The 27,364-nt window shown below is 39.2% G+C and overlaps 2 protein-coding genes and 1 non-coding gene across 5 annotated transcripts; 2 read left to right on the forward strand and 1 right to left on the reverse strand.

Annotated features, from left to right (window-relative positions):
- The first annotated feature begins 2,551 nt into the window (after positions 1-2,551).
- LOC114249373 (damage-control phosphatase 1) lies at positions 2,552-27,089 on the forward strand. 3 transcript variants are annotated; one of them, XM_089738170.1, is made up of 15 exons: positions 2,552-2,715; positions 9,191-9,296; positions 10,135-10,352; positions 11,657-11,813; positions 12,816-12,956; positions 13,937-14,014; positions 14,956-15,030; positions 15,709-15,820; positions 16,635-16,720; positions 17,851-17,912; positions 18,617-18,678; positions 21,355-21,476; positions 22,859-23,036; positions 24,229-24,355; positions 25,938-27,089. In XM_089738170.1, the coding sequence occupies exons 1-15, from the start codon at positions 2,621-2,623 to the stop codon at positions 26,047-26,049; spliced, it is 1,731 nt and encodes a 576-aa protein (XP_089594296.1). In that variant the 5' UTR covers positions 2,552-2,620; the 3' UTR covers positions 26,050-27,089. The 3 variants fall into 3 exon arrangements, with proteins under 3 accessions (XP_089594296.1, XP_089594293.1, XP_089594294.1); XM_089738167.1 differs by lacking the exon at positions 2,552-2,715 and adding an exon at positions 3,276-3,577; XM_089738168.1 differs by lacking the exons at positions 2,552-2,715; positions 14,956-15,030 and adding an exon at positions 3,276-3,577.
- Positions 4,410-4,482, forward strand: TRNAK-UUU (transfer RNA lysine (anticodon UUU)). Its single transcript has one exon. It is a non-coding gene; the product is annotated as a tRNA-Lys (tRNA).
- ae49 (alpha-esterase 49) lies at positions 4,845-7,678 on the reverse strand. Its single transcript, XM_028182941.2, has 3 exons — positions 7,423-7,678; positions 5,825-7,083; positions 4,845-5,098 (listed from the first exon to the last, which is right to left on the reverse strand). The coding sequence occupies exons 1-3, from the start codon at positions 7,618-7,620 to the stop codon at positions 4,900-4,902; spliced, it is 1,656 nt and encodes a 551-aa protein (XP_028038742.2). The 5' UTR covers positions 7,621-7,678; the 3' UTR covers positions 4,845-4,899.
- Positions 27,090-27,364: the final 275 nt, after the last annotated feature.

Genomic DNA, 27,364 nt, shown 5'->3' on the forward strand with positions numbered 1-27,364 from the left:
ATTTAAATTTTAATAAATAATTGTAAACATTGTGCGTGCCTTACATTACTAAATAGTTATCAATGATACTGAAGACAATTGAAATTAAAAGAGAAACTTGAAAACACTTTGTATTGTTGAATTTTATGTCAAAATGAACAAAATCCTTAGTATATCTTAGACACGTTCGCGTGAGCAACTTCTTATAATGTCGTGTTTTTTAAATTATGAAATGGCGCAACGTCATATGACGGCCTCTAGATTATCATATTTATTTTGTCGGAACTTCTTTGGACGTCTATTTTATGGGCAAATTCTTATGGCGCATCTACTTAGCGCCGCAACTCATTCGATTTTCATAGCCCACACCGCCGCGTTCCCTAGAAAAAAAATCATCAAAAGATGTACGTATTACTGTTATTACGGCGGGACGTTTTTAGACGTTGCTAAACTTTGTATGGGAAAAAGGTGCGCCACAGTAGCAATATTCAGAAATGATGTTGCTCACGCGAACGTGTTAAATGTAAATAGGGAAAAATATAGGCACTTTTTGTATTAATCACTGAACTGTGTCGTCGGTGATCGAATTAAAACACGTGTTTATTTCACAAAAAAAAAAAAATGTTCATAAGACTTGATTTAATTTTTATAGCTATTCCCAAGACGAGTTCGAAAATGACATGTAAAACATATCTAACTATTGTTTTCAATTTGTGTAAAATGTACATTGAGTACTGATTATTCTTAAGATATTTTTTTGTAATTTTATTAAATATATTTAAAAAAAACGGTGTTGTTTTTTTGTTGCCACTACTATTTACTGCCTCTTGTCCCTGTAACCCACACAGTCGTCGTCGTTTATCGAGTGATGTGATTGTGTCGTGTTCAAATCTCGCGAAAATTTACCATTTTTGAAGTGAAAACTTCTTTAGAATCGTGATTTCAAACCGGATGCAACGGAAAAAACGACAGGTAAGAGACACAAATACAAAAATGTGTAGGATGAATGAGACAGAAATATACATACTATTTAATACAGCGCCATCTGTGAGATTTTTTAATACTAACGTGTGTATGAAAGCTCTTGTAGTGAATTTTAATTTAGGATTATACGTGAAATTAAAATATCAATTCACAGGGAGCGCTACCTTACAATTATTTACTAATGACAAAATTTTACATACACTTAAGACTTTTAGGATAATTGTATTTTAATTTTGGAAGGTTTCACTTCTACCACGTGTGAATTGCACACATGTAATTTTTTTCTAATGAAAAACTTCACTCACGATTGACTTCCACGATAAATTTTCAATATGAGGAATTACTAAGCCATCGAGACGTAAAACTCAGGTGAGTGACGTGATGCCGATCCGCGGTGGTAGATTCTCCGAAGCACTGCTTTTACTAATATTGCTTAGATGGGTGGACGGGCGAGGAAGCGACGAAGAAGAAGTGGTTACCGGAGCCCATAGACATCTACAAAGTAAATGACGTCACCTACCTTGAGATATAAGTTCTAAGGTCTCAGTATAGTTACAACGGCTGCCCCATCCTTCATACCGAAACGCATTACTGCTTCACAGCAGAAACAGGCAGGGAAGGTGGTACCTACAAGTGCGGACCCGCAAGAGGTCCTACCACCAGTAAAGTAAAGTAGGTACAAAATTTCAAGTGAAGCCTTTTTTCTATCTAATCGCTGGTAGCCTAGGGGGCTATAAGACCTACGTTAGGACGGGTAGGTGAGCTCACGGGCCGGTCACCGTCCACGCCGAACCCGTCGCTTGCGACGAAGGGCACGACGAGTAAATTAACCCATAGACACAACCCACTGAGTTTCTCGCCGGATCTTCTTAGTGGGCCGGGTTTCCGATCCGGTGGCTCTGCGAAGCACTGCTCTTGCTAGGGCCAGTGTGCAACACTCTCGGTTTGAGCCCCGAGAGCTCACCTATACGTCAAGGAGAAGCTGAAATAGCCTCTCAAGAGTCTCAAAGCTATCATAATAGGTAGGAAAAAAAGAATGACCGGTGCTTGGAGCTAGGAGGATCTAAAAGCACCGAAATTGGATCAGGAGGATCCGAAAAGACATATCGGATGATGGCGGCATTTCGCTGCCCCGTCGCGGCGTCGCTTAGAAATAAGCCTGAAGATTCCATGTGAGACTTCTGTGACACTAACACCTAATAATTCAAAATAAACAGTGAAATCTAAGTTGTCAGTCTGTGCCACTAAGCGTCTGGTGAATATTTAACGTCTTGTTTGCAATAAGTTAGTTAGCCCAAAAGAGTGATTTAAGTGATTAGTCTTAATTTTCCAAATTAACATTCTACAGTACCGCCATCTCTTGACAGAACTGGTTACAGCTCCTACGTTATTCCCAAATCTAAAGTTTTATGAATGAAATATTTTATATTTGAACAATAAATGAACTATTGCATTGCCAGAGCAATTTGAGACAGAACGATTCTTGCCATAGGAGTCATATTTAAACAAATCGATCTTTAAATTGAGCATTCCCTGTGTAACATGCCAGAAATTTTATTTTTAGTTTCTAATCCACGGTCACTCAGTTAATACATGAGTACTGCGTTTGCGAACACAATCTCACAATAATATCAAAAATAAACACAAAAAGCCAACCATGGCACCTTACGATTGGCCCATAGATACAGTGAATTTGCCGGTGATGCGCATCGTAACACCAAAAAATGAATTTATGTGTGGAATCTACGGAATGTGAGTACATAATTATCAAATTGGCTGTACATGTGCTACAGTTTACACATACGTTTACATTATTGTTCAATTTCAATTGGTGATGAACGATTATTATTAACGTATTTATTAAAATATTATTCAAATCTAAATATATATTATATTGAATTCAAATATTTCAAAATAAATCCTTTTGTTTTAAAAAATTACTTGTGTCTTAATTTTATTACAATGTTTCTAAGGACTATTGCTGCCAGACAACTATGCTGGTACTAAATCAATCAAGGCAAGAGTATGAGAAACACCTAATCTAAGAAAATTATCTAAAACACTCTTTAAGAACATTAAATGCAGAAATTAGAAACTATATATTCATGATTACTCAATCTTTGCTAATCTTAATCTGTATTCAGAACATTTTGGTTGATGAAAAAAATAAGTTTCAAATTCTCCATAAAAGTCCCTACCTCCCAACTCAGAAACCAGCCATTACGCATTCAAATATCCAAAACGTCAATGTTAACTCAATGTCACTACTGACTACTGTCAAAAAATTTGTGAAGGAAAACCATAGATTATACACTTAATATATTTGAGAGGAAAACAGTCGGTGCTGTGTCAAACATCTATTAGCTTAAATAAAAAAACAAAAAAAAAAAACAGTAAAATTATTAGTACCTAATTTAAACAAAATGAGTGCTTCAAAAACCGTGTCTAAAGGGTCTGTGAACAGTACAACGATCGTGACGGACGTAACGGACGTAGACGAAAGCTCAAAGCCGGAATTTATTTATGGTGGTCCTTTCATTAAAGTAGAAAAACCATCGCCGATAATAGACACAGCCACTCCGTTCAATTTGGAACTACAGGGAACATTTAAAAAGTACGTTTAAAATTATCAATAAACAATTAGTATGTTATAAAAGTAAATGTATGTCTGTTATTAGACAGAACAGAAAAAAAATTCTGCACAGGTACACCGCTCATCTGGTGTTAAGTGGGTACTGGAAGACATAGAAACCGCAACGTGAATGTCACCATCCATCCTGAGATATGAGTTTTTCATCTCAATTGTCTCAATATAGCCAGTCTGACTATCTTTATAATCATAAAAATAATGATCAGATAAATTTAAGCTTACCGATTGCTCATACAATCTATTTATTACTTCCATTCTGTTCATTTTTGCATCAGAGCAATTAGACAATTGGCTATTCTAATAAAATTGAGACAAGGATTTATAATGAACATTCACATTAATTCTGTCACTATCATTCAAAACCAAGTGGGCTGTTAGCTCATATACTCAACGGCTTAAAAAACTGAAAAGCTTACCAACCAAAAAAGTGTGAATAAAACAGTGCCCATGAAAGTTAGAACACTGTGAATAACACATATAGTTAAAAATATGTTTTGAAATCATAAATTAATAAGTTATATCATGCTCATATTAACTGAGAGATAAAACTGTAGTGAAGTCCACCTTTATACTATCTACTATATAAAGTTATAAATAAATAATATGAATGATGTAATAATGAAAAAAAAAGCTGCTTTATGGTTGATCAATATATTGTTCTTGGATATGAGTACATTGGTCTTGTTAGGGGCTTGTCTTCAATTTGTAAAATATAATGAACTTCTAAAAATAGCTAAGATTTGTAAAAGCTACGCTATTGTTGAATATCCTATTTAATTTCATACTGCCTTCCAGAGCCCGGATAGCTCAGTCGGTAGAGCATTGGACTTTTAATCCAAGGGTCCAGGGTTCAAGTCCCTGTTCGGGCGGCATTTGTTTTTTTGCTTTTTTCTTTTAATAAATAATCTTTGTACCACTCAAACATATTTTTTATTATTACATTAAAAATGGAATACTAAATTATTATATGTATTTGATAGTGTTGTGTGTTTGATTAGTAAACTCCGCCTAGTTCATTACTAAAGATATTTAAGAAACTATGAGTCATAATAGTTACTAAACAAACCGCAAGATGGCACTTTTATCAACAAACAAATGCTAATAAAGATTTTATTTTGATGAACTTATTAGCAAATAACCTGGTACAATTACATGAACGAATACTAACATTAAATAAAAGTGTTCATGGAAATCATCTACAATTTTGGATGGAAAAAAAAAATACATAAAATATTATTCTATCATTTATTTCAATGCGTAAATCGTATTTCGTATTGTCTCGATCCTCAGATGTTTTCCCCGGGATACGCCCTTTGCAGCTCCTTGTTGGCCTTGTAGAATAAATCCCAGAAGGCCATTCTCTCACTAAAAGGTCTGGAGCCCACCGTGAGCTCCTTGCCCAAGTTTAGGAAAGGTTTCGTTTTAGTGTCAACAATCGGAGTCCATTTTACCGGTATTAATTCTGTAACTTCCGGCGTAGGGTTTCTGAAAAGAGAACAGATCTGTTTTAGAAGGAATGTTCGGATAAGGCAGTGACGGTAATTTATTATTGATTTCTCCACTATTTAATGGATGTTATTATCTATATATTAATACGTGAAGCAAAAACTTTGTATCCCTCTTTACGAAAATTGCGCGGACGGAGGAGTATGAAATTTTCCACACTTATAGAGAATATAGAAAAGAAGTGCACAATGCTAATATTTTTTTAAAATAATGCATAAAAGATACATTAAATCAATAAAGAAAACATTACACACACTACATACCATGCATTTGACGCACACACGCATGCATACTATTTATTGTCAAACTTTTGTTCTTGACGTCTGTGATCAAATTGAGAATAGATTAAATATTGTTTGTCTTTATTAATATTTTTTATAGTGTAGCTTTGGCGAAATTTGTGATTATAGAAGTATAAAATACAATCATAATAGTGTACAAACTTAGAATTCCAATTAATTATAGTCGAATTTCGACTACTGCGGGACCTCTAGTACATATAAACCTTCCTCTTCAATCACTCTATCTATTAAAAAAAACCGCTTTAAAAACCGCAGCAAAATATTAAAGATTTAAGCATACATAGGAATATAGGAACAGAGAAAGCGACTTTGTTTTATACTATGTAGTGATACGCGATAATGGAAAGGAGAAGAATAGTTTTGTATGTGTCCACGGCTCGCGAAAACTGATAAAAACACTCACCCGTATTTAACGAAATTAGTCCACAAGGTCGTCATCACATCGACCATTCTGACGTCGTCAGCATCGTCAGTTTCGATGTTCATATACGATATATCGAACAGGTAACCCAACTCGTCAGCGTGCACGGCCCCTCCCACGGTAATGTTATCTCTGACCCTGACGTAATTCCTCCCTCCGACATAAGAAAACAGATAAAGGAAGATATCGCCCGAATTGTGTTCTATGAATCTATCGATGCTTCGGTACGAAGGATGGTTGTACATAATGTCGGAATCGAAATTGACCACGTCCAGTTTTGATTCGATGGTCACCTCGTCGTCTCCGAAGTAAAAGTGCTGTACAATGTCTTTCATTCCGTTGAACTTGTCATTGTCAACGTCGAACGCGTCGAATAGCTTGGTCTCGACAACGTTGAGATTTTTGAAGTAATCGTTATCGCCGCTCGCGTGTATAATGAGTCTTTCGTGCTCATTGAAACCTATCAATACTTGTACGTCCCTAGCGTTACGTACGTCCGCCGTGATCCAGTTCTTGTCAATGAAACTCTCGACGCCTTCGAAGCTTTTTTCGACGCAGGGCCTTACGTTCGATTGGATGCCCAAATCAAAAACGGCAGCTATGACCAAACCGGGGTCGATTTGGGCTAAGAAAGCAATGGCAGCGTTTAAATCATCGGTGATGTAACCCAGTTTTTCGGCTATCAAAATTGGTGCGTTTCTCGAAGGCTCGTAAAAGACTGGCGACAGCGTTGTCCCGCTCTGTATGATGGCCTTATGGAAAAGCTTCTCTTTATTATACATTAGGTGGAAGTCCACAGCGATAGCACCAGCGCTTTCGCCAGAAACCGTGATCTTGTTGCTGTCGCCCCCGAAATTATGGATGTGCTCCTTGACCCATTTCAAAGCTAGGAGCTGATCTTTGAAGCCCTGATTGCCCGGCACCTCAGGGATGTCCAGACACATGAAACCGTACGGGCCAAGCCTGTAATTCAACGTGACCAAAATAACATCGTGCTTTACCAAGAATTTGGGACCATAGACGTGTCTTCCGAAATCGCCATGTCTGAAACTGCCCCCGTAGATGTAAACCATGACCGGGACAGGGTTCTTTGATGTCGCTGAAGGGGGAACGTATACGTTGAGATGTAGACAATCTATGGTGCCAATGTAGACGCCAGTGGCTTCGTCAATTTGAGGGCATATCGCCGAATCATCGTAAGCTTCTAATACCCCATCAAATTTACCATATGCCGTTGCGTCCTAAAACAAAAAACATCTTGGTTTGAATTGAGTATAATATGATAGAGGATCTTGCATTATAATGGTACAACGTTGGCCATATCAGATTATATTTGCTAGAAACTTTATGGCCTACCTCATGGAATGTACTAGTGTTATTCAAATTATTGTCCTGTCCAATTTTTTAAATATTCCTTTTTTAATTTTTTTTTTAAATATTGAATTGTCATCGGTCCTTTATAAGTATACTAAATTTCGAGTTAATCCAACGTTTTGAAGGGGGTCAAAATCATGTTCAAAGATTCCGTTACATACTAACATACGTCTGAAGCTAATAAAAGCGTATTAAAAACCACTTACCCCAAAAGGATTGCTAGCGTTGACTTTTCCAAAGGGTATACCCAAGAACATGGCGTAGTCCCCATCGTTCGCCCTCAGACCCTTGATCAGGCCCAGCTCGGTCTCAACCAGAGGGTCAATTCTGGCCAAACCTTGGCTTTCGTTGACCAAATATAAAAGAATTTGGACAGCAACAAGAACACGTCTTCGAGCCGACATGTTGAAGTGTATCTGATAAATGTCTGAGAACCGCTAGTGATGCGATATTTTTTATTATCATGTGATAATAAATCTTATGACGGTTTTTCTGTCGGCAAACCTCCTTTACTGATAACGGATTGTAAGTCTTTCCCAATCACCGGACCCTCGATGTAGTAGATGAGAAATAAAATTTACGTTTCGCAATACTACTTTATATATCTTCGTCGCGCCGATGACTCCGTAAAATAATACACAATCTAATAGATGTGATCGAAATCTTGATAAAAACGATTAATTAAAAAAGATGATTCGCCTGTTTATTTAATTGGTTACTGTTAGACAACGAAATCTTTTCAATTGCAATCATGACAATAATAATGCGAGTAATATACACAGATAATAGATAAATTTGATAAAATTTCAACGACGATTGTTACATTCAAGAAGGCCTTTTAATTCCCCCGATTTTAGCATGATTTCGGAATCTTTATTCCGAAGTTATATTCTTTTTAACAAATAAAACTAATTTTAAAGCCTTTTAGAACCCGTCGCTTGCGACGAAGGGCTCGACGAGTAAATTAAACCATAGACACAGCCCACTGAGTTTCTCGCCGGATCTTCTCAGTGGCTCGCGTTTCCGATCCGGTGATAGATTCTGCGAAGCACTGCTCTTGCTAAGGTTAGTGTTAGCAACGTCGTCAGGTTTGAGCCCCGCGAGCTCACCTACTCGCCTGCTGAATCTACTATGACTAACGTGACCATTTATATTTTTACTCAAAACGGGACGTTAGTTTACTTGGGACTATTGACAGGTGCATAATTAAAAACTACTTTTATAAAGTTATTATTCGGAAAAGTTTGCTTGAAAATTACGAATTATAGAACATATATTATTATACTCAAGATGTTTAGTTATATTTATATTTATTAGAGGAACAAATTTGCTTTAATATAGCTTACATCGCTCGAGTTCGGCGGAAAACGGGACAATTTTGTGTTCCAGGGTTCATTTCGGGGACACCGGGACTCGTAATTATAAAAAGGCACAGTCCCGATCAAGACGGGTCGTATGGACACTGACCTCACTATGAGCTCACTAGAATAGGTAGGAAGAAAAAAATATTTTCTAGTGAACATTCTTTTTTTTTTAGGTTTGAATGATTACTGGTGGCCCGGAGGCCTTTCCAGTTTCACCAGGACAGATGGGCAAGCAAAGGCTCAGCCAGGAGTGGTGGGGTTTGCTAACAGCTACCCGAGCGCCTCCGAAGGAGACCTAACAACTCAAGAGCAGCTGCTTCGCGAATGAATCTACTACCGGATCGGAATCGCGACCCGCTGAGAAGATCCGGCGAGAAACTCAGCGGGCTGATGCATGGGTTAGGTTGCACGGCGAACTCCTTGTCGAGTTCGACGAGTACGGTTACCGGGATCCCTAAGCCTGCTCCTAGTGTTAGAGCTGAAGACGTCTAATGCAAAAGTTATTGGATCTGATGGATCCGTAAGAACGTGGTCATCATTCTAAGACCCTAAGGTTATAAGACACTAATATACCCTGCCTCGATAACCAATTTGAAACATATTTTTCCAGGAGTTTCGCATATTATTCACTGAAAGAGAGACTGCCAGTGATCTTAACGAAAATCATCGATTATTTATCCAGAGAGGGAGCTAAAATTAAATCCACGCACGGCGCGGTGAGTGTAAACTTTGTTAGCTTCTGGGATTAAAGTCATTTTTTTTTTCTCCGGTGGTAGGATCTCTTAAGAGTCCGCACGGGTAGGTACCACCACCCTGCCTATTTCTGCCGTGATGATATGTATGTATGATGCAGTAATGCGTTTCGGTTTGAAGGGTGGGGTAGCCGTTGTAACTACTTATATACTGAGACCCTAGAACTTATATCTCAAGGTGGGTGGCGCATTTACGTTGTAGATGTCTATGGGCTTCAGTAATCACTTAACACCAGGTGGGTTGTGAGCTCGTCCACGCATTTAAGCAATAAAAATAAAATAAAAATCTAGCTTATTTTACTGATATTATAACGGACGACTGACTCGGTGATGCAGTAATTAGCGCTCCTGACTCTTGTGCCGAGGGTCGCGGGTTCGATTCTCGCATCGGGCAAACATTTGCGTGACGAATAGGTTGCTTGCTCTCTGGCTGGGTGTTTATTATATATGAAGTCGTCGTGGCCTAAAGGATAAGACGTTCAGTGCATACGTATCTCGCGATGCATCGGTGTTCGAATCCAGCAGGCGGGTACCAATTTTTCTAATGAAATACGTACTCAACAAATGCTCACGATTGACTTCCACGGTGAAGGAATAACATCGTGTAATAAAAATCAAACCCGCAAAATTATAATTTGCGTAATTACTGGTGATAGGACCTCTTGTGAGTCCGCGCGGGTAGGTACCACCACCCCCCGCCTGTTTCTGCCGTGAAGCAGTAATATCAGTAAATCTCCATCAACCTTCAAAGAAGATGAACAGCAATACAAGGGTTCGCTGAAGCTTTTCGTTTTGCCAACAGAGCGACGAAGACATACGTTCGTATATACAATACGTGACCAAGTTAAAAAACGATTTGGTCACCAACAAGCAGTACGATCTGCTGACGGTCGACACGCCCGAGGCGAGGAGATGGAACCAGTGGATCGAGGCATTGGACATCAAACACTACTTCACCAATGTGTGGGTGTTCACGGAGTGCTACGTTTACCGGAGGCTCAGGGAGGGCTGTGAGCTAAGGTGAGTGTCTTCAAGATAGAGTGGTAGGACCTCTTGTGAGTCCGCACGGGTAAGTACCACCGCCCTGCCTAATTCTGCCGTGAAGCAGTAATGCGTTCCGGTTTGAAGAGCGGGGTAGCCGTTGTACTATAAACAACTGAGACGTTAGAACTCATATCTCAATGAAGGTGGCGGCATTTACATTGTAGATGTCTATGGGCCCCGGTAAACACTTAACACCATATGTGCCGCGAGCTCGTCCACCCACCTAAGCAATAAAAAAAAGATAATTTAAAAACCAACAGAGAGAAACCAACAAGAGATTCATTTTTCTTGACTTACGAAGGTAATTTGAACTAAACAGAATGCACATTGTCCAAATGTGGATAACCGTTTTTTATAATTATGGTTAGCCGGGCGTTGGATTTGACCCTAAATGAAGTCGATCGGAGTGAAATTTTGTTTGGGTTATCTAAACTGTGCCATGTTACTAAGGATAACGGGAATGGTATGGTGCTATGGCGTATTGTGAGTCTAAAGGCGTAGAGAGCACCGTCTTGCGCGTAAGCTTATAAGCTGTTTGGAGATGTCAAATATTGTGACCCCGTAATGTATTATGAACGTAGCTGGCGGACGACTAAGCTTTTTTTCAAGATGGTCCAACCCTTTGTATTAAATTGCGTGCTATCCAACATCATAGACGGTCTCCAAATTTTATTGCTACCAAACAGTTGGACTGTTTTCTTAATATGATTTTTTCCCTACCTATGCTGATAGCCTTGAGAGGCTATTTCAGTTTCACCCTAACGTCTAGGTAAGCTCACGCGACTCAAACCGGAAGCGTTGCTAACACTGGCCCTAGCAAGAGCAGTGCTTCGCAGAATCTACTACCGGATCGGAAACGCGACCCACTGAGCAGATCCGGCGAGGAACTCAGTGGGCTGTGTCTATGGGTTCATTTCAAACCGAAACGCATTACTGCTTCACGGTAGAAATAGGCGGGGTGGTAGTACCTACCCGTGCGCACTCACAAGAGGTCCTACCAGCAGTAAGTATGTTCCGTGCAAATTATCGTATTTTATAAATTTTGGAATGTAAATCTCAAGTTGATAAAAATTACTGATTCCCTGATTTTGGCTTGGCCCGAATGGTAGGTACAGAAAACTAACTAAATAATATTTTTCATATCAAGCTTGGATTGACTAATGAGGGAAACGCTTGACATGAAAAAATTGAGAATAACTCGAGCAGCATCGTATTTCTAACGATAAACAAGTAAATACCAAACGCAGAATTTTCTAGAAGGCTCCCATGTTAATTTTCAGCAAAACTCTCAAGAATTTCGATCCATTCGCTGACCAAAAGCAGAAATCGTTCGAAGGAAGCTTGGAGCTGATGTGTATTGTGGCCGATAAACTAGTTAATATGTTATCTAAGAGCGATAAAGATAAATGTAAAAGTGATTTTGTTACTTTGCTGAAGGTGAGAAAAAAATTATAGCCCCGTCATAATTTGATGTTGGATCTGATCGCTTAATCATTTCGGGCACAACTATAAGGCGATGGATTCACTCGATCGAAAAGCCTAATGCAATCCATAGACACTATAAAGATGCCACCAGTGACTTAAGTTTCTAAAGCACTGGTGCAATGGTGGTATACGCTGTGGTGGTCACTGGTGGTAAGACGACTTGTGATGTCATAATGGTATACGCTGTGGTGGTACGTCACTGGTAGGTGCTAAGATTTCTTGTGAGCTCACACAGATAAGTTCCAGAAACATGCCTATTTCTGCCATTTTGAACGATGCGACCTTACAGATTAATAAATAATAATTTCTTATTAAAAAAAAAAAAGACATGCCCGCTGAGTTTCTTGCCAATTCTTCTCAGGACGGAGGCTAGTTCTTGTGAATTGGCGGTAATTCTTTTGACGTTCAACAAGTATGTACTTTCATTTATGTTGAATAATTTTTTTTTGATTTGATTTGATTTGATTTGAGATGTTCAAATATTACTGCTAGTACCGGATTTTCTATCTTAACACAACTTTTTTATTTATTGCACAGATGGTTGGACGAGCTCATAGCCCACCTTGTGTTGAGTAGTTACCGGAGCCCATTTTCTCCATATTCCACAAAATAATTATTGGAGATCATTGTTTTAGTAACTATACTGAGACTAGAACTCATATCTCAAGGTGGGTGGCGGCATTTACGCTGTAGATGTCTTTGGGCTCCAGTAACCACTTAACACCGGCTGTGACCTCGTCCATCCATCTACCCCATAAAAAAAAAATTTAAGTGGGTCGCGTTTCCGATCCGGTGGTAGATTCTGCGAAGCACGGCTCTTGCTGGAGCCAGTGTTAGCAACACTCCCGGTTTGAGCCCCGTGAGCTCACCTACTACCCCGGTGAATCTAGAAGAACCCCTCAAGGTTACTAGAAGAGGTAGGAAAAAAAGTGATTGACTCGAAACATATTCCAGCTCTGTCTGTGGGCCAACAAATGCGATTTGTCGTTGTCCAGTGGCGAGCAAGTGTTTTTGAACGGGAATAATGCTGACGGAAAAGCTACGACATCAAACATCATAGATCCATTCCAAATGATTCTCGATTTTAAGGATAAGGTTCGTGAGCTTTGTTTTGTAGCTTTTAAATGTATACGTCGGCTGTAAGCGAACTTTTTCCATAGACAAGAACTTGTGACATCTTACGCCAGAAAGAACCCAGAGGTTAATAATGCCAAATTTTTGCCAAACTTTTATCGTTTAATTCTTTGCATATAACTAATATGTTTTTCAACCGACTTCAAAAAAGGAGGAGGTTCTCAATTCGACTGTATATTTTAATATTTTTAATGTGTATTACCTCATAACTTTTGACTGGGTGAATCGATTTTGATTAGATTGTTTTTTATTAGAAATCTGACGCTTCCCGTGGGGCCCCATGTCAATTTAGTTCAGTTTTGATGATGGTATACACGAGAAAACCATATAAGTCTTAAATTTACATTACGTACTTACGCTCGACAAATAGATGAATAACTCAATATCACACCAACCGATTTCGATGGTTATTGTTTTTGTGTATATTAATTTGTTTTGGAATATCTTTTTTTTAGTCTATTTGAAGTCGGTTTTTGTTAAAGCCTGTCCGTTTACAATTATTGTTAACTAGCGACTCGCCCTCGCTTCGCTTCGGAAACATTAAATTTTATTATTGATAGCTGAGTCCCGCGACGTTACCCGCGGTTATTGTCGTACCGCGGGTGATGTCGCGGGGTCAAGCTAGTTTAAAAAAAAGTAGCCAAAGTTACTCCTTATATCATCAGCTACCTATCAGTGAAAGACCCGTCAAAATCGGTTCAGCGGTTCCAGAGATTAGCCGGAACAAACAGACAGACAGACAAAAATTGTAAAAATGTTATTTTGGTGTATGTACCGTATATATATTATATTCATATGCATGTAGTAAAAAGCGGTTATTTCAACATTACAAACAGACACTCTAATTTTATTTATATGTATAGATAATGTTTGAAATACACATTCACTCTGGAATAGCTTGGTTGAGAGACGGCCTGTAGAATTTCTCCATTTTCTTTCAGTTACTAGTTGATGATACGTCAAAAATAGTCGATCAGGTGACGAGCAAAGCTGAAGCCATGATGAAGAACTTAGAGGCGGTAAGTTTGTAAAGCTTTACACGGGGTATACCTTATCGAAGGGCGAATGGGAATTTGGTATGAGTCGCGCCAATAAAGAAACGAATCGAAAATGGCGTCTATGTACCTGCACTGACAGATGGTAGGGTCAGCAAATAAAAAGAAAAAAAGAAAAAGTTTTTTATTGTAAAAAAATATAAAAAAAAATTAATGAGAATGTACTTTATTTTACTTTGGTGCCCTAATAACAATAATAACAAATAATAATAACTGTTTACGCTATCTGCAATGGATACATCGCATTAATATTTTTGAACGTAATTGTGAGCGCATGGGGGGTTGGGGGGATGCTATCTTCACCAGGGCTCTGAAACTGCGATACTTTAAGACAAATATTTTTTTCTGTATGGAAACTAGCGACATCTTGTAGTGGATGCCCCTAAACTTATATGTTGTTAAAATTAAGGCATTTAATTTAGATATAATTAAATACAAGTCTTTATTTGTTATAGACAAATCGATTAAATTTTATCAATTTGTGGTTTCTGAAAATTTACAAAATCCTTCATAAAAGATTAAATATAGAACGACAGGTAATATGCTACTGCCATCTACAGGAGCAATGAGAAACTAATCGAAGCGAAGCCATCTAGTGGCCGACGCCCGTAAACAGTTTTGTTGATAGCTTTTTTTTCCTACCTAAGCTGATAGCCTTGAGAGGCTATTTCAGCGTAACCTTAACTAGTAGGTGAGCTCACGGGGCTCAAACCAGAGTGATGCTAACACTGACCCTAGTAAGAGCATTCGCAGACCCATTGAGAAGGTCCGGCGAGAAACTCAGTGGGCTGTGTCTATGGGTTAAAGAGTGCTCGGGTTGCTTACCTATAACTAATTTTAAGCGTATTATCTATGATTTTTACGTTTTCGTCTACAAGTTAACACAGAGAGGTGTCCATTTTCAGAACGCAACCGTAAAATATCAGTGCAGTTGTAACAGACTGGCGACACTCGCCGGGATGACAGTTTGTAAAGACGAGGTTATTATATGGAATATAATATGTATATATTTTTTTTTAGTGCTGAGATGTGTGGACGAGCTCACAGCCAACCTGGTGTTAAGTGGTTCCCGGAGCACATAGACATCTACAACGTAAATACGCCACCCATCTTCTGAAATGAGTTCTAAGGTCTCAGTATAGTTACAACGGTAGTCGTTGTACTGTTAAAAGTGGCGACTAGCTACATCAGTTTTGCATTGTCTTCTTGTTTCATTTGTGGTCTAAGCCAATAGTGTCGATCGAGCACAATAATAGTAATAATAATAATAGTAGATTAATTAGTGTAACTGTTTAATGTGAGTTAAATTACTTCCTTACATTATAAGTTAGATTACTTCCTTACATTATAAGTTAGATTAGTTATCGTTATCGTGTTGTTTTGTCGTATAGTTGTAAGGAACGTTGTGTAAAAACTCAGCACCTTTGTCTTGTTTAGTCGAGGGCACATTGGCTTATATGTTGTAAGCCAGTTTTTTTGTGTGTATCTTTTTAGCTTGTAATGTGTATTGTGTGCCTAATAAATAAATAAATAAGTAAAGAAAGAAAGAAAGAAATGAATGAATGAATAAATGAATGAATTGATGCATGAATGAATGAATGAATGAATGAATGAGTAAATAAATAAATAAATATATGGTACTTGGTGAATGTTCCCAGCCGGCTTCGGCTGTGGATGGCGCCAAAGGCTCTCCGCCTGAGACGCCCGCTGCTGAAGCCGCTGATGTCCCTTGTCCGACAAAGATGACATCACCACAGCACGTCATGTTCGGTGAGTACGTGGCTTGAATCACGGAATGACTCGACAGGTTTCTCTTTCACGTGTCCCTCTCTTATTAAGTTTAGGGTTGCCTTCGTTCTTCGGACTTGTTTCGCGGCGGGATGACGAATCAGTGAAGCCGCTTGCCCAAAACGCGTCATTTCGGATCCTCCCGATCCACTAGCGGTGCTTTTAGGTACCACAAGCACCGATCATCGTTCTCGTCGAACCCGTCGCTTGCGACGAAGGGTTCGGCGAGTAAATTAACCCACAGACATAGCCCACTGAGTTTCTCGCCGGATCTTCTCAGTAGTTCGCGTTTCCGATCCGGTGGTAGATTCTGCGAAGCACGGGTCTTGCTAGGGCCGGTGCTAGCAACACTCCCAGTTTGAACCCCATAAGCTCACCTACACGTCAAAGAGAAGCTGAAATAGCATCTCAAGGCTATCAGCTTAGGTAGGGAAAACAAAAAGGAGCCGCTTGTGGTGCAGGACATGATTGAGGGTACAGGTTGTTAGCAAATCCCACCTTTCCTGGTTGAGCCTTTGCTCGCCCACCTGTCCTGGTGAAACTGGAAAGGCCTCCGGGCCACCAGTAATCTTGCGAGGAATGGCGACGTCTGGTGACCACCAACAGAGCTGATGAGCACGACCACTCAGCCAAGAGTGCAAACGACTAAAAATAACTCGTATTATTAAGTGGCTTGTAGAGGAGCCAGTTGCACCAACAAAGTAATCATCAGTACAAAACATTGACAAAGTTTTTGCTTCACGTATTAATGTATAGATGTATCTATACTAATAATATCTGTACTATAATGTTACAGATATAGTATGCGATAATGCTGGGTACGAGTTATTCGCAGATTTGTGCTTAGCGCATTTTCTGATATCGCAGGGGATCGTGCAAAAGGTAAAATAGTATATCAGGGGTGAAAGGCGATTTGGTTTAGGGTCTGTTCACACAGACCGGCTCGGAGAGCATCGGTCCGCTTTTATTTTTTCACATAGACCGGGTCGTATACATTTGGAATTAGCCGGAGCGGAGCCGCCAACTATTTCACATAGACCGACTGGATGAGACCTGAAAGCGGATGCGCACGCAATTGGATCCGATCGACTACGCGAGCGAGAAAGAACGCGCAATCGGAGCTGATCGGCCACGCGAGCGAGAAAGAACGCGCAATCCCAATGCCGAATTAACCATGTAGCAAGAGTAGCAATTGCTACGGGCCCTGCGCGAACGGGGGCCCCGCATATTTAAGCCCACTCATCTCTGCCCGAGCTTAATTTTTTGAGTGACTCTTAATTAAGAAAAAGATGTTTGTATAAACTTGTAGAATTTCAATCAGCCTGATAATCAGCTCTACAAAAAGTCTGACGTATGCAAGCACTCTTACCCGACACAGTGTGGATGTGTAGCAGAATTGAGATGACTCGATTTAAGTTTTTTCACGGTTCATACCACTTTATACTTAAGAACGCATAGTAGATCAAGGGCTCTTTGAAATAATTTGCTACGGGCCCCGCGCTTGCTTAATCCGGCACTGCGCAATCGGATCCGATCGACTACGCGAGCGAGAAAGAGCGCGCAATCGGAGCCGTTCGTTCCTCTTATAATTTCACACGCATCGGGTTCAAGAATTCTTAATGACAAAAAAAGTGCACATGCAAAAATAAACTTTACTAGAATTACTCAAAACTCTGTTTCGATCGTGATAAAAGTCTGCTCTCCTCTCCGAGCCGGTCTGTGTCAACGGGCCCTAATACACGATATTTATCGACATCAGCAGTTCGATGTTTCTAATTGAACTACAATTAAGTTTACTCCATTCAAATAGCTGAAGAAGTTTTTTTTTGTGATGATCATTTTTCTAAATTTTAATCTTTAAATGGCTCTGATGTAAAGTTGCAAAAACGTCGCTTAAACCAAATACCCTTTCACCTCTCGATATGTATTAATTAATTTAATTAATTTTGTAGTCAAAAATTCAATTCAATTATTCAAACATTCAATTATTTATAGAAAATACTCGTTTTTAGATTCGGTTCCACGTGAAGAACATACCTTGGTTTGTGTCTGACGTCACGCCCGTAGATTTTAAGTGAGTAGATATTTTATTTTACTAGTACATTAAGAGGCACGGTATGAAATTTTTTTTTGAGGTAAGTGCAAATGGGGTCTCTTAAAATTTGATTTAAAAATTCATATACAATAATACCACGGTAGATCGGTTCCGCGTTATAGGAAACGCGTTCTAGAGGTATTCTCGCATAACGCGCTTGTATGAACCCATATAACGCGTTACGTTCAAATATAACCAATGTTTTTAAAACTCAAAAACTAAGAAGATAATTGTAATAGATTAATTTTATTTCATTGTATAACAACACAATTGACACGATGTGCAAAGGTATGCGAAATTAATTGTGAATTGAAGAAATTATAAATTTCACAGTACAGAAATATAACGTGTGAATTCCCCGCGTTATAACGGGGGAATACCCGTGCTATGTATAATACGAGGGACTGAAAATCGCGTTATATGAACATGCGTTATAAGAGTACCGTGTTATAGGCGGATTACTTGTGGCCTTGTGTTAAATGGTTACCGGAACCCATAGACATCTACAACGTTTGCATTTGGGTCTAGAGTTTGCATTTTCATTAACATTTAAATTTAAATAAAAAAAAAACCTATGAGACTATTTGATGATACCAAAGAAGGTTTATAGTCATGTCCCCACCCTGACCCCCCTACCAGCGGCTTCTCCCCTGCTTAAGTGATCCCGGAAATAACGTTCCCAGGTGGGTGATCGACTCATGCTTCAAAGCCAGCTACAGGAGAGAAGTCCCACAGCAGCCGACAGGTTTGAGACACATTCGTTAATTTGCTAAATGCTTAATGTGTGATTTCTTAACCGGATAAACTTTGTTGATACGCTATTATTAGCTTCAGACGTATGTACCTAGTCAGGTCATAAATTCTGTCACATGTTTAATGTAAAATAATTGAAACAAGTTTATTCATTATGTAACCATTCATATACCAAAATGAACTTAACAAAACATAGATTCTTATGACACTAAAGTTTATTCAAAATGACCTCCGTGATTTTGAATACAGGCCTTCAATCTGCGCGGCCAGTCGTCTATCGAAGCACGAACGAGGTCCATGTCAATATCGGCGGCTGCCTTAATCAAGGATGTCTTGAGTGACTCCAAATTGGGATGAGGCTTTGAGCACGCCTTTTCCTCCAAGTGTTGCCATATCTTGTAATCTAACAGATTCAAATCTGGACTGGAGGAGGGCCAGTCTTCGTGCCGGATGAAGTCGATTTCACGCGCCGCCAGCCAGTCTTGTGTGCTCTTCGCTCTATGAGCTGGCGCCGAATCTTGTTGGAATACCCAGTGCCTGTTATTGAACATGGTATGAGAAACAGGTTCCACAAGGTTCGTCAGGACTGTATTTTGATACACAACTGCATTCGTTTTTACACCTTTTTCAAAAAAATGTACCTCTGTTAAGCCCCAATAAGAAACTCCCAACCATACCATGAGCGAGGATGGAAAATGACCTGGTTGGACACGCGGAATAAGGTTGCTCGCTTCTTCACTACTGTGTGCATACACCTTATCATTTTGCTTGTAGCTCTCTTCTACGGTAAAAATTTTTTCATCCGAAAAAAGAATTTCCCGATATTTTTTTCCCGCGTACCGCTTCAACAAAGCGCGGCATCTCTTCAGTCTCAGGTCCATTAGACGAGCATTCAAACGATGTCCTGTTTTTCTTCGATATGCCCGAAGCCCTAAGTCTTCATTTAACACCCTTTTCACCGTGGTTCTACTTAGCCCCATCTGAAGGGCCAACAGTTTCTGCTTACGTTTGGGATTTCTTTGAATTCGCGCCTTCACAGCTTTTATCACTGCTGGAGTCCTAACAGACCGAGGGCGACCACTTCTTGACCTGTCATCTACACTAGAGTCTTCATTGTATCGTTTGATGGTACGATAAACGGATCTTTTGGTTATATTCAAATTTTTCAGTATGTTAAAAATTTGAATTGGCGCGTAATCGCAACGATGCAACGCAATAACTGCAACACGGTCTTCTTTAAGCGTCCACTCCATATTTAAAAATGAGTAAAATTCTAAAAGTATACATTTTTATTTTCATGAACAATTCGAAATTCGAATTCAATAAACTTTTTTGTGGCCAGCATTCTAAAAGAAAAGTTTTTACTGTGTGACAATACTTATGACCTGACTAGGTATGTTAGTATGTAACGGAATCTTTGAACATGATTTTGACCCCCTTCAAAACGTCGAATTAACTCGAAATTTGGTATACTTATTAAGGACCGACGACAATTCATTATTTAAAAAAAAAATTAAATATTTTTTTTAAATTCAACTTAAAAATGAAAAATTAATAATATTTTAAACAAAATACGCTTTAATAGTAAATCCACTAAAAAAATTGAAAATAAATTTTAATAAATTTTAATTAAAACAGTGAAAGAAAAAGTGATTTTATTGTAAAAAAGCGTGAGGTAAAAAACACGACATTTCAGATCCTCCTGATCCACTAACGGTGCTTTTAGGTACCTCAAGCACCGGTCATCGTAAATTCGGTAAATTAACCCACAGACACAACCCACTGAGTTTCTCGCCAGATCTTCTCAGTGGGTCGCGTTTCCGATCCGGTGGTAGATTCTGCGAAGCACGGGTCTTGCTAGAGCCAGTGTTGGCAACGACGTCAGGTTTGAGCGCCGTGAGCTCACCTACTCTCCCGGAGAATCAAGCATAACCCCTCGCGGTTACCAGAAAAGGAAGGAAAAAAACCACTTAAATGGTGCTCCTTACTTCTACCATTTATGAATGGTAGAATAAGACATGCTGCGCTGGTGGGGTTAGGACAATAACATTATTATAATTATAATTACATATTATAAATAAATAAATAATAAACATTTATTAACAGTCACGCCACGTTAACTGGTCCCGTGATAAGTTCCTAAAGAGCTTGTGTTACAGGTACCAGATAACGGATATAAATGTAAGATTTATAATATACACATACATATTATATTTAATATACATCCATAACCCTTGAAAAGACATTTTATATCTTATATACCTATAAAAATGAATTGCTGTTCGTTAGTCTCGCTAAAACTCGAGAACGGCTGGACCGATTTAGCTAATTTTGGTCTTGAATTATTTGTGGAAGTCCAGAGAAGGTTTAAAAGGTAGATAAATATGAAAATGCTCGGAATTAAATAAAAATAACAATTTTGTTTTTCCTTTGGTGTCCCCTCCCGTCGGACGGATTCCTTTTGTTTGTTTTAAGTCTATTTTATACACAAGCTTAGGTTTTTATTTATCGATTGAGGCACTACGAAGTCTGCCGGGTCAGCTAGTTTATCATACAAATATCTTCTTCGGCGGGATTCGAACTCGCGACCCCCTTGTGTAGTGACCATGTCACTTACCATGACACCAGACGGCCCTTAAGATCGATGATTCGTGTATGTTGTCGACAGAAGCGGCCGAGGGCGAGGTCCCCTCCGAGCCGGAGCCCCCCCAGGTGATAAGCGCGGACAATCTGCGCGCCCTGGCGGAGCAGTGGACTAAATACGTAGATGACGGCACATTTGTAGTATTGGTAATAGTTATTTATTTTTTGCCATTAATACTGTTACGCGCTGAGGTTCGGGATAAATAAAAACCGTATTCAACACTTAAAACACTTCACTAACACTTTAAAATTCATAATTGACTTCTTCCGCTTTGCTTCAAGTGATCTGTTCGCTGTTTCGCTTCGAGTAGTTCTGATTACTAACTGACTGCGGGCCATCTCTGCAATGCTTTTATAACCGATACCACATCCCTAGAATAATTGAGAATTTTCCACACATTTCTAGTATTGTGTTTCCGCTATCTGACAATAGATGGCGTTGTACTTCTCGAGCGTTCTAGGTGCTACTAGATCCTTCGATATTCGTTCGACTATCCGAACGATAGATGGCGTTATTCTTACCGGCGTAACAATACTTTAATGATATACCTACACAGGGTGTGTTGTTTTAATATTACAATTGTATTACATACAATTTTCCATTTGAATATTTTCAGCGCGGTAAAATGAAAAAAAGACGATGTAAATTTATAATGCAACGAATTGACGGTCACCTTTTTTTAAAGTCAGTTAACTTTGTGATACCTTAGAACTCATATCTCAAGGTGGGTGGCTGCATTTACGTTTCAGATGTCTGTGGGCTCCACCCATCTAAGAAAAGATTTCTTGAAGTGAAACTTCTTTAGAATCGTTGTGATTTCAAACTCGACGCAACGAAAAAATAAGTCCATAGAGACACAAACCCAAAAATGTATAGGATTCAGCCGGCGAGAGAATGAGATAGAACACATTAGACGTTCTCGGTCTCCTCTTTGTGCGACTCTACGTAGCATCCACACTATCGTCTACTAAACATTGTCCATATGTATGCTCCTATGTAGTGGGATAGTCAGTATATCTATATCTTATTTATAAGTTTCACTTCTACCGTATGTGACTTGCACACAGAAAGAAGAAGAAAGAAGAAAGAAATCATTTATTCGCCAAGCATAGTGAAATTGAGTTATTACATAAGCTAAAAGCAGCGTGTTTGCCTTGTCATTATTTGACATGCGAATTTTAGTGCAGTGCATTCATCCATAATGCAACTAATAATAAAAAATTCAATTTATTTTCAATGTCCTCTCTAAGAAAATCATTTATGGTGATAATAATTTTCACTAAATGTTCAAGGGCATCCTCCACGTTATTAATAGGTAGGTTAATGTAATTGTTTAATGTATTATATTGTGTTTTTTATGTATATTTTTAGCTTGGGATTGTGTATTGTGAGCCTAATAAAATAAATAAATAAATAAATTTCTTTGGTAGTTTATTAAATATCCTAACGCTCATACCCAGTATACTATTATTAATTAATTACGCTTTTTTTATCCTTATTCTATTACATTCGTATATTTTGGTTTCAGCACGACGACTTCTGGACCTCCCCTCACGTGTATAGGGACATGAAGAGGCACGCGCCCTCTCTGTACCGCCAGCTGCAGTACGCGGTCGCGCTGCTGTTCAAGGGCGACCTCAACTATAGGAAGCTGCTCTGCGAGAAGAACGTGCCACCCACCAGTGGGCTCGAGGCCGCCCTGCAGGGTGGGACACCGTTGCTCTCTTCTTGCTGTTTCCGAAGTGAAACTTCTTTGGGCGCGTTGAGAGTTAAATTTAATTCGCGACAGATTTGATACAGTTTAGGAAGAGATAGAGTGAGAAAATAGATAGAGCGCCTCGCGAACCACTCGACCGCGGAGAGGGGGAGAGGGGGAGAGGATAAAGCGAGCTAGGTCGTTTCTGTTATACACAGCACTCTCTATTACAAGATAAATTTGATTTAAGGATAAAAAAAGCAAGGATGCAAAAGAAGTTTCACTTCTTTCACGTGCACCAAGTTGTACGCGCACTATTCTTTAAATGAAGTATGGCACTAACCACCGTGCAATACCAGTGTTGCCAGAATCGAGTTTGCAATATTTATATATTTATTACTTACTGACTTATTATTAACTACTGAGAATTTTTCTGTAGTCCTTTCTGTTAGAACCCGATAGCCCACGTCTGGTGACTCACAGATGATAAACAGCTCACGGATCTCATAAACAAGTTTAACCTTTTGACTGCCGCGTAGGTCACCGGCGTCCTGCGCGGGGCACTGAAGTAATTATGTCGATTTGTGTTACAAAGGCGCCGGAATATCTAGTATTTGAAAAAGACTTTGAAAAAGAAGAAAATGTGTGGTGTCGTGGGACACTGGATAGGAACGAAGTTCCTTATTATAAAAATATTAATTTTAAGTTCTATTCGAGGTATAAAGAAAATAAAACTGGAGGTTTCGCAACAACCCACAGTCATTCGGTAACGTGCGAACTTATTGTGGTACACTTCATTCACGGTTGTCTGCATAAGAGTTAGTGTATTGCGCAAACGAAGGCTCTGAGATCGTGGTCAATGAATGATAAAAAAATGTTATTTTTTGGACGTTATTACAAAGTTAAGTCGTACACTGTGTATATTACTAATAAAAATCTTACGTTACGGACGTTTTTTCCCGGTTAGGGTACCCCTCCGCATCGTCCCATAAGGAACTTCGTTCCAATATACATTAACAAACAAAAGAAGGCAAAGTTCGACAATCGAGACGCCTTAGTAACAGAAATCGACATAATAACTTTAGTGCCCCGCTTAGGGCATCATTGACCCACATAGTAGTCAATGGGTCGACCCTAGTCCATTCCTGGGTCGGCCGGTGTGGTCGCGGGGCGACCGTGTGCATCCCTCGCATGTCCCGCAGGCTTCCTCCCGGCTCCCGTGATCGCGGTGCGCACGGTGAAGGCCGACCTGATATGCGGCCTGCCGAAGGGTAAGTGGGACCAGCTGAACGCGCTCGACGACAAGTGGATGCAGAAGGGCGACTTCGGGTGAGTTTTACATCAATTCTACTGTCGTGTTAACCGTATTAACCGTGATATCATCACTTAAATTATCATCACCTAAATTATCATATCCTGATTTCATCACCTAAATTATCATCATCTGAATTATCATCATCTGAATTAATATCACCTGATATCATCACCTAAATTAACCTAAATTCGTGCTCCTTCAAATTATGTAATTACTATTATTACGAAACTTCATAAGTGGACAAACGTCAAAACAACCATCATAGCGCGCCGGTAGTGTAGTAACAGTTTTTTATTGCTTAGATGGGTGGACGAGCTCACAGCCCGCCTGGCGTTAAAGGGTTACTGGAGCCCATAGACATCTACAACGTAAATGCGCCACCCACCTCGAGATATAAGTTCTAAGGTCTCAGTAGGTATAGTTACAACGGCTGCCCCACCCTTCAAATCGAAACGCTTCACGGCATAAATAGGCAGGGTGGTGGTACCCTTTTTTTTTTTTTTTTTTTTTTTTTTTTTTTTTTTTTTTTTTTTTTTTTTTTTTTTTTTTTTTTTTTTTTTTTTTTTTTTTTTTTTTTTAGCTTCACCCTAACGTGTGTAGGTGAGCTCACGGGGCTCAAACCGGAGAGTTGCTAACACTGACCCTAGCAAGAGCAGTGCTTCGCAGAATCTACCACCGGATCGGAAACGCGACCCACTGAGAAGATCCGGCGAGAAACTCAGTGGGCTGTGTCTAGGGGTTAATTCGCTCGTCGAGCCCTTCGTCGCAAGCGACGGGTTCGACGAGGACGGTGACCGGTGCTTGTGGTGCCTAAAAGCACCGTTAATGGATCGGGAGGATCCGTAATGACGTGCTTTGGGCGACGTCGACTGTTTACCATTCGATCTACAGGATCGGGTATGTAGTTTCCAGCGGCCACGACAAGAGGGTTCTCATGTCGTGCCGCCTTCTCGAAATGGCGCAATGATGCCGACTGTAGATACTTACTGACAGAGTCGAGCTCCAGGTCATCGTGGAGATCCACGTTCCTCAGGAACCATGGTGCTCCGACGGCTATCCTGCAGAATCGGGATTGGGGTGGTACCCACCCGCGCGGATTCACAAGAGGTTCTACCACCAGTAATAGACAAGGGTCGGAGGGTTAATTAATGCAGCTGAGTTGTAAGAACACGACTTGTAACGTCTCAATCAGTGGCAGATTAAAGGTCCAGAGCGTCCTAGGCGATCACTTTATCGGCGCCCCTGTACCGGCCATCATAATACTATAAATTTTAACTAGTTATTTTTGCAATTACGTTGACGTTGTATCATCAAACCCTAGACTTTAGTAGACCAGCACCCTTGTACTTACGCTGATGCGCGAATGAAATATGACGTTATAACTGTGAAGGAATCAAGAGGGACGACAGAAGATTTAGATTATAGATCAGCATTTAGTTCTTAATCGTCGATATGTTATTTTGTTTAGTTATTCAAAAATTCTGAGCTCGCGCGCCCCTTGTAACTACACGCCCCTAGGCACGTGCCTAGTTTGCCTTACTTGCCGCATCTGGTCTCAATGAACGGGCCATGAATCTATATTGTATTATTTTCCAGCGTGATTCAGTATTGTGGTAAAGTGGAACCACTAAAGGTAGCTGACCGGCCATGCGATCAGTACGGAGACGTCTGCAGGGGAGCCGGCTGTGGCCCACGGACCGATATGTGATCATAAATAATCACAAAACATACATCGGACACGAAGACAAACAATACAGACTTAAATAACACAGAACGGTTCAGTACGCATTGTAACACGCGAGGTCAATGACCGCGCGATGTTCTTTGTTGGCAACCGCGCAATGTATGAAGTTATTTATAACTTACATTAACGTTTTAGATTTCGTCAACAAATTACTATCTGTATAAACTTTACATTTGTTGTAGATAGAAATAAATTTGTTTTTTTTTAAATAAATTAAATTTTATTGTAAAGGATTTGTGATACAAAGTTTATGAAACTATGTATTTCTTTATTTAATTTTATTTTAAGACGTTTTGGACTGGGACGAACTTTGTCCAAGCTCTAAGATTTATATGCTTTTCCTAATTCTTCCCAATTTGATGTATTTCTTTACAACTGAGTTAAAAAAAACTAACAAAAAAAGGATAGCCGGTTTCAACGAAATAAAACTAGTAAATAATTAATGTAGTCGAAAACCATCGGAATTATCAATTTAGATTCACATAGAAAAACGTTCTGAAATAACACATAAAGATGCGGCCGAATCGAGAACCTGCCTTTTTTTGAAGTGGGATAACGACATCAGTTTTCAAGATTCTGACGTTAATGTTCCAAAGCATATTTTATTAATAAATACACGAATACATAAAGCTTTAGGTTTATTGTGTGTATATAAAAATTAATTTGAATCATAACATATCATTACTTTTGTGAAAAAAAAAAAAAATTCGACGTTGATTTTATGAAACATTTTTTTATTTTAATGATCGACTTTGAATCAATAGATTGGCTGTTTTAAAAGAAAAAAAAACTTTGGTTTTTCGACATTTGTTGTTTTCGCATTTGTGGAAATTGGGTGTATTTAAGTATATTAAATAAATTACCTAAATAAGAAATTTATATCCTTCAAATATATTAATAATTCCTTCAATAAATACATTTGATAGTAATTAAAACTAATTAAATAGTGGACGCGGTTTTTTTTTTTTTTATTACTTTTGTTAATAAACTGTTTTTGTTACGCATTATTGGTTTTTGTTTTCTCTATCACTACCCTTGGATAAGTCGTGACGATCTAAAAGTTCTAGTGAAATCTTTTCGAAAATTTGTGATTTACTTATTTTGTTTTTAATTATTCTACTGGAGACTCGTGTCGTGAAGTGTTCGCTGTTAATTTTAAAACATTGTTTTTTTTTTGTTTATCCTACCTATCCTAGTAACCTTTAGATTCGCCGAGCTAGTAGGTGAGCTCACGGGGCTCAAGCCTGACGACGTCGCTAACACGAACCCTAGCAAGAGC

This window comes from Bombyx mandarina, chromosome 24 (assembly GCF_030267445.1).
Source record: "Bombyx mandarina strain Sakado chromosome 24, ASM3026744v2".
NCBI classification, from domain to species: Eukaryota; Metazoa; Arthropoda; class Insecta; order Lepidoptera; family Bombycidae; genus Bombyx; species Bombyx mandarina.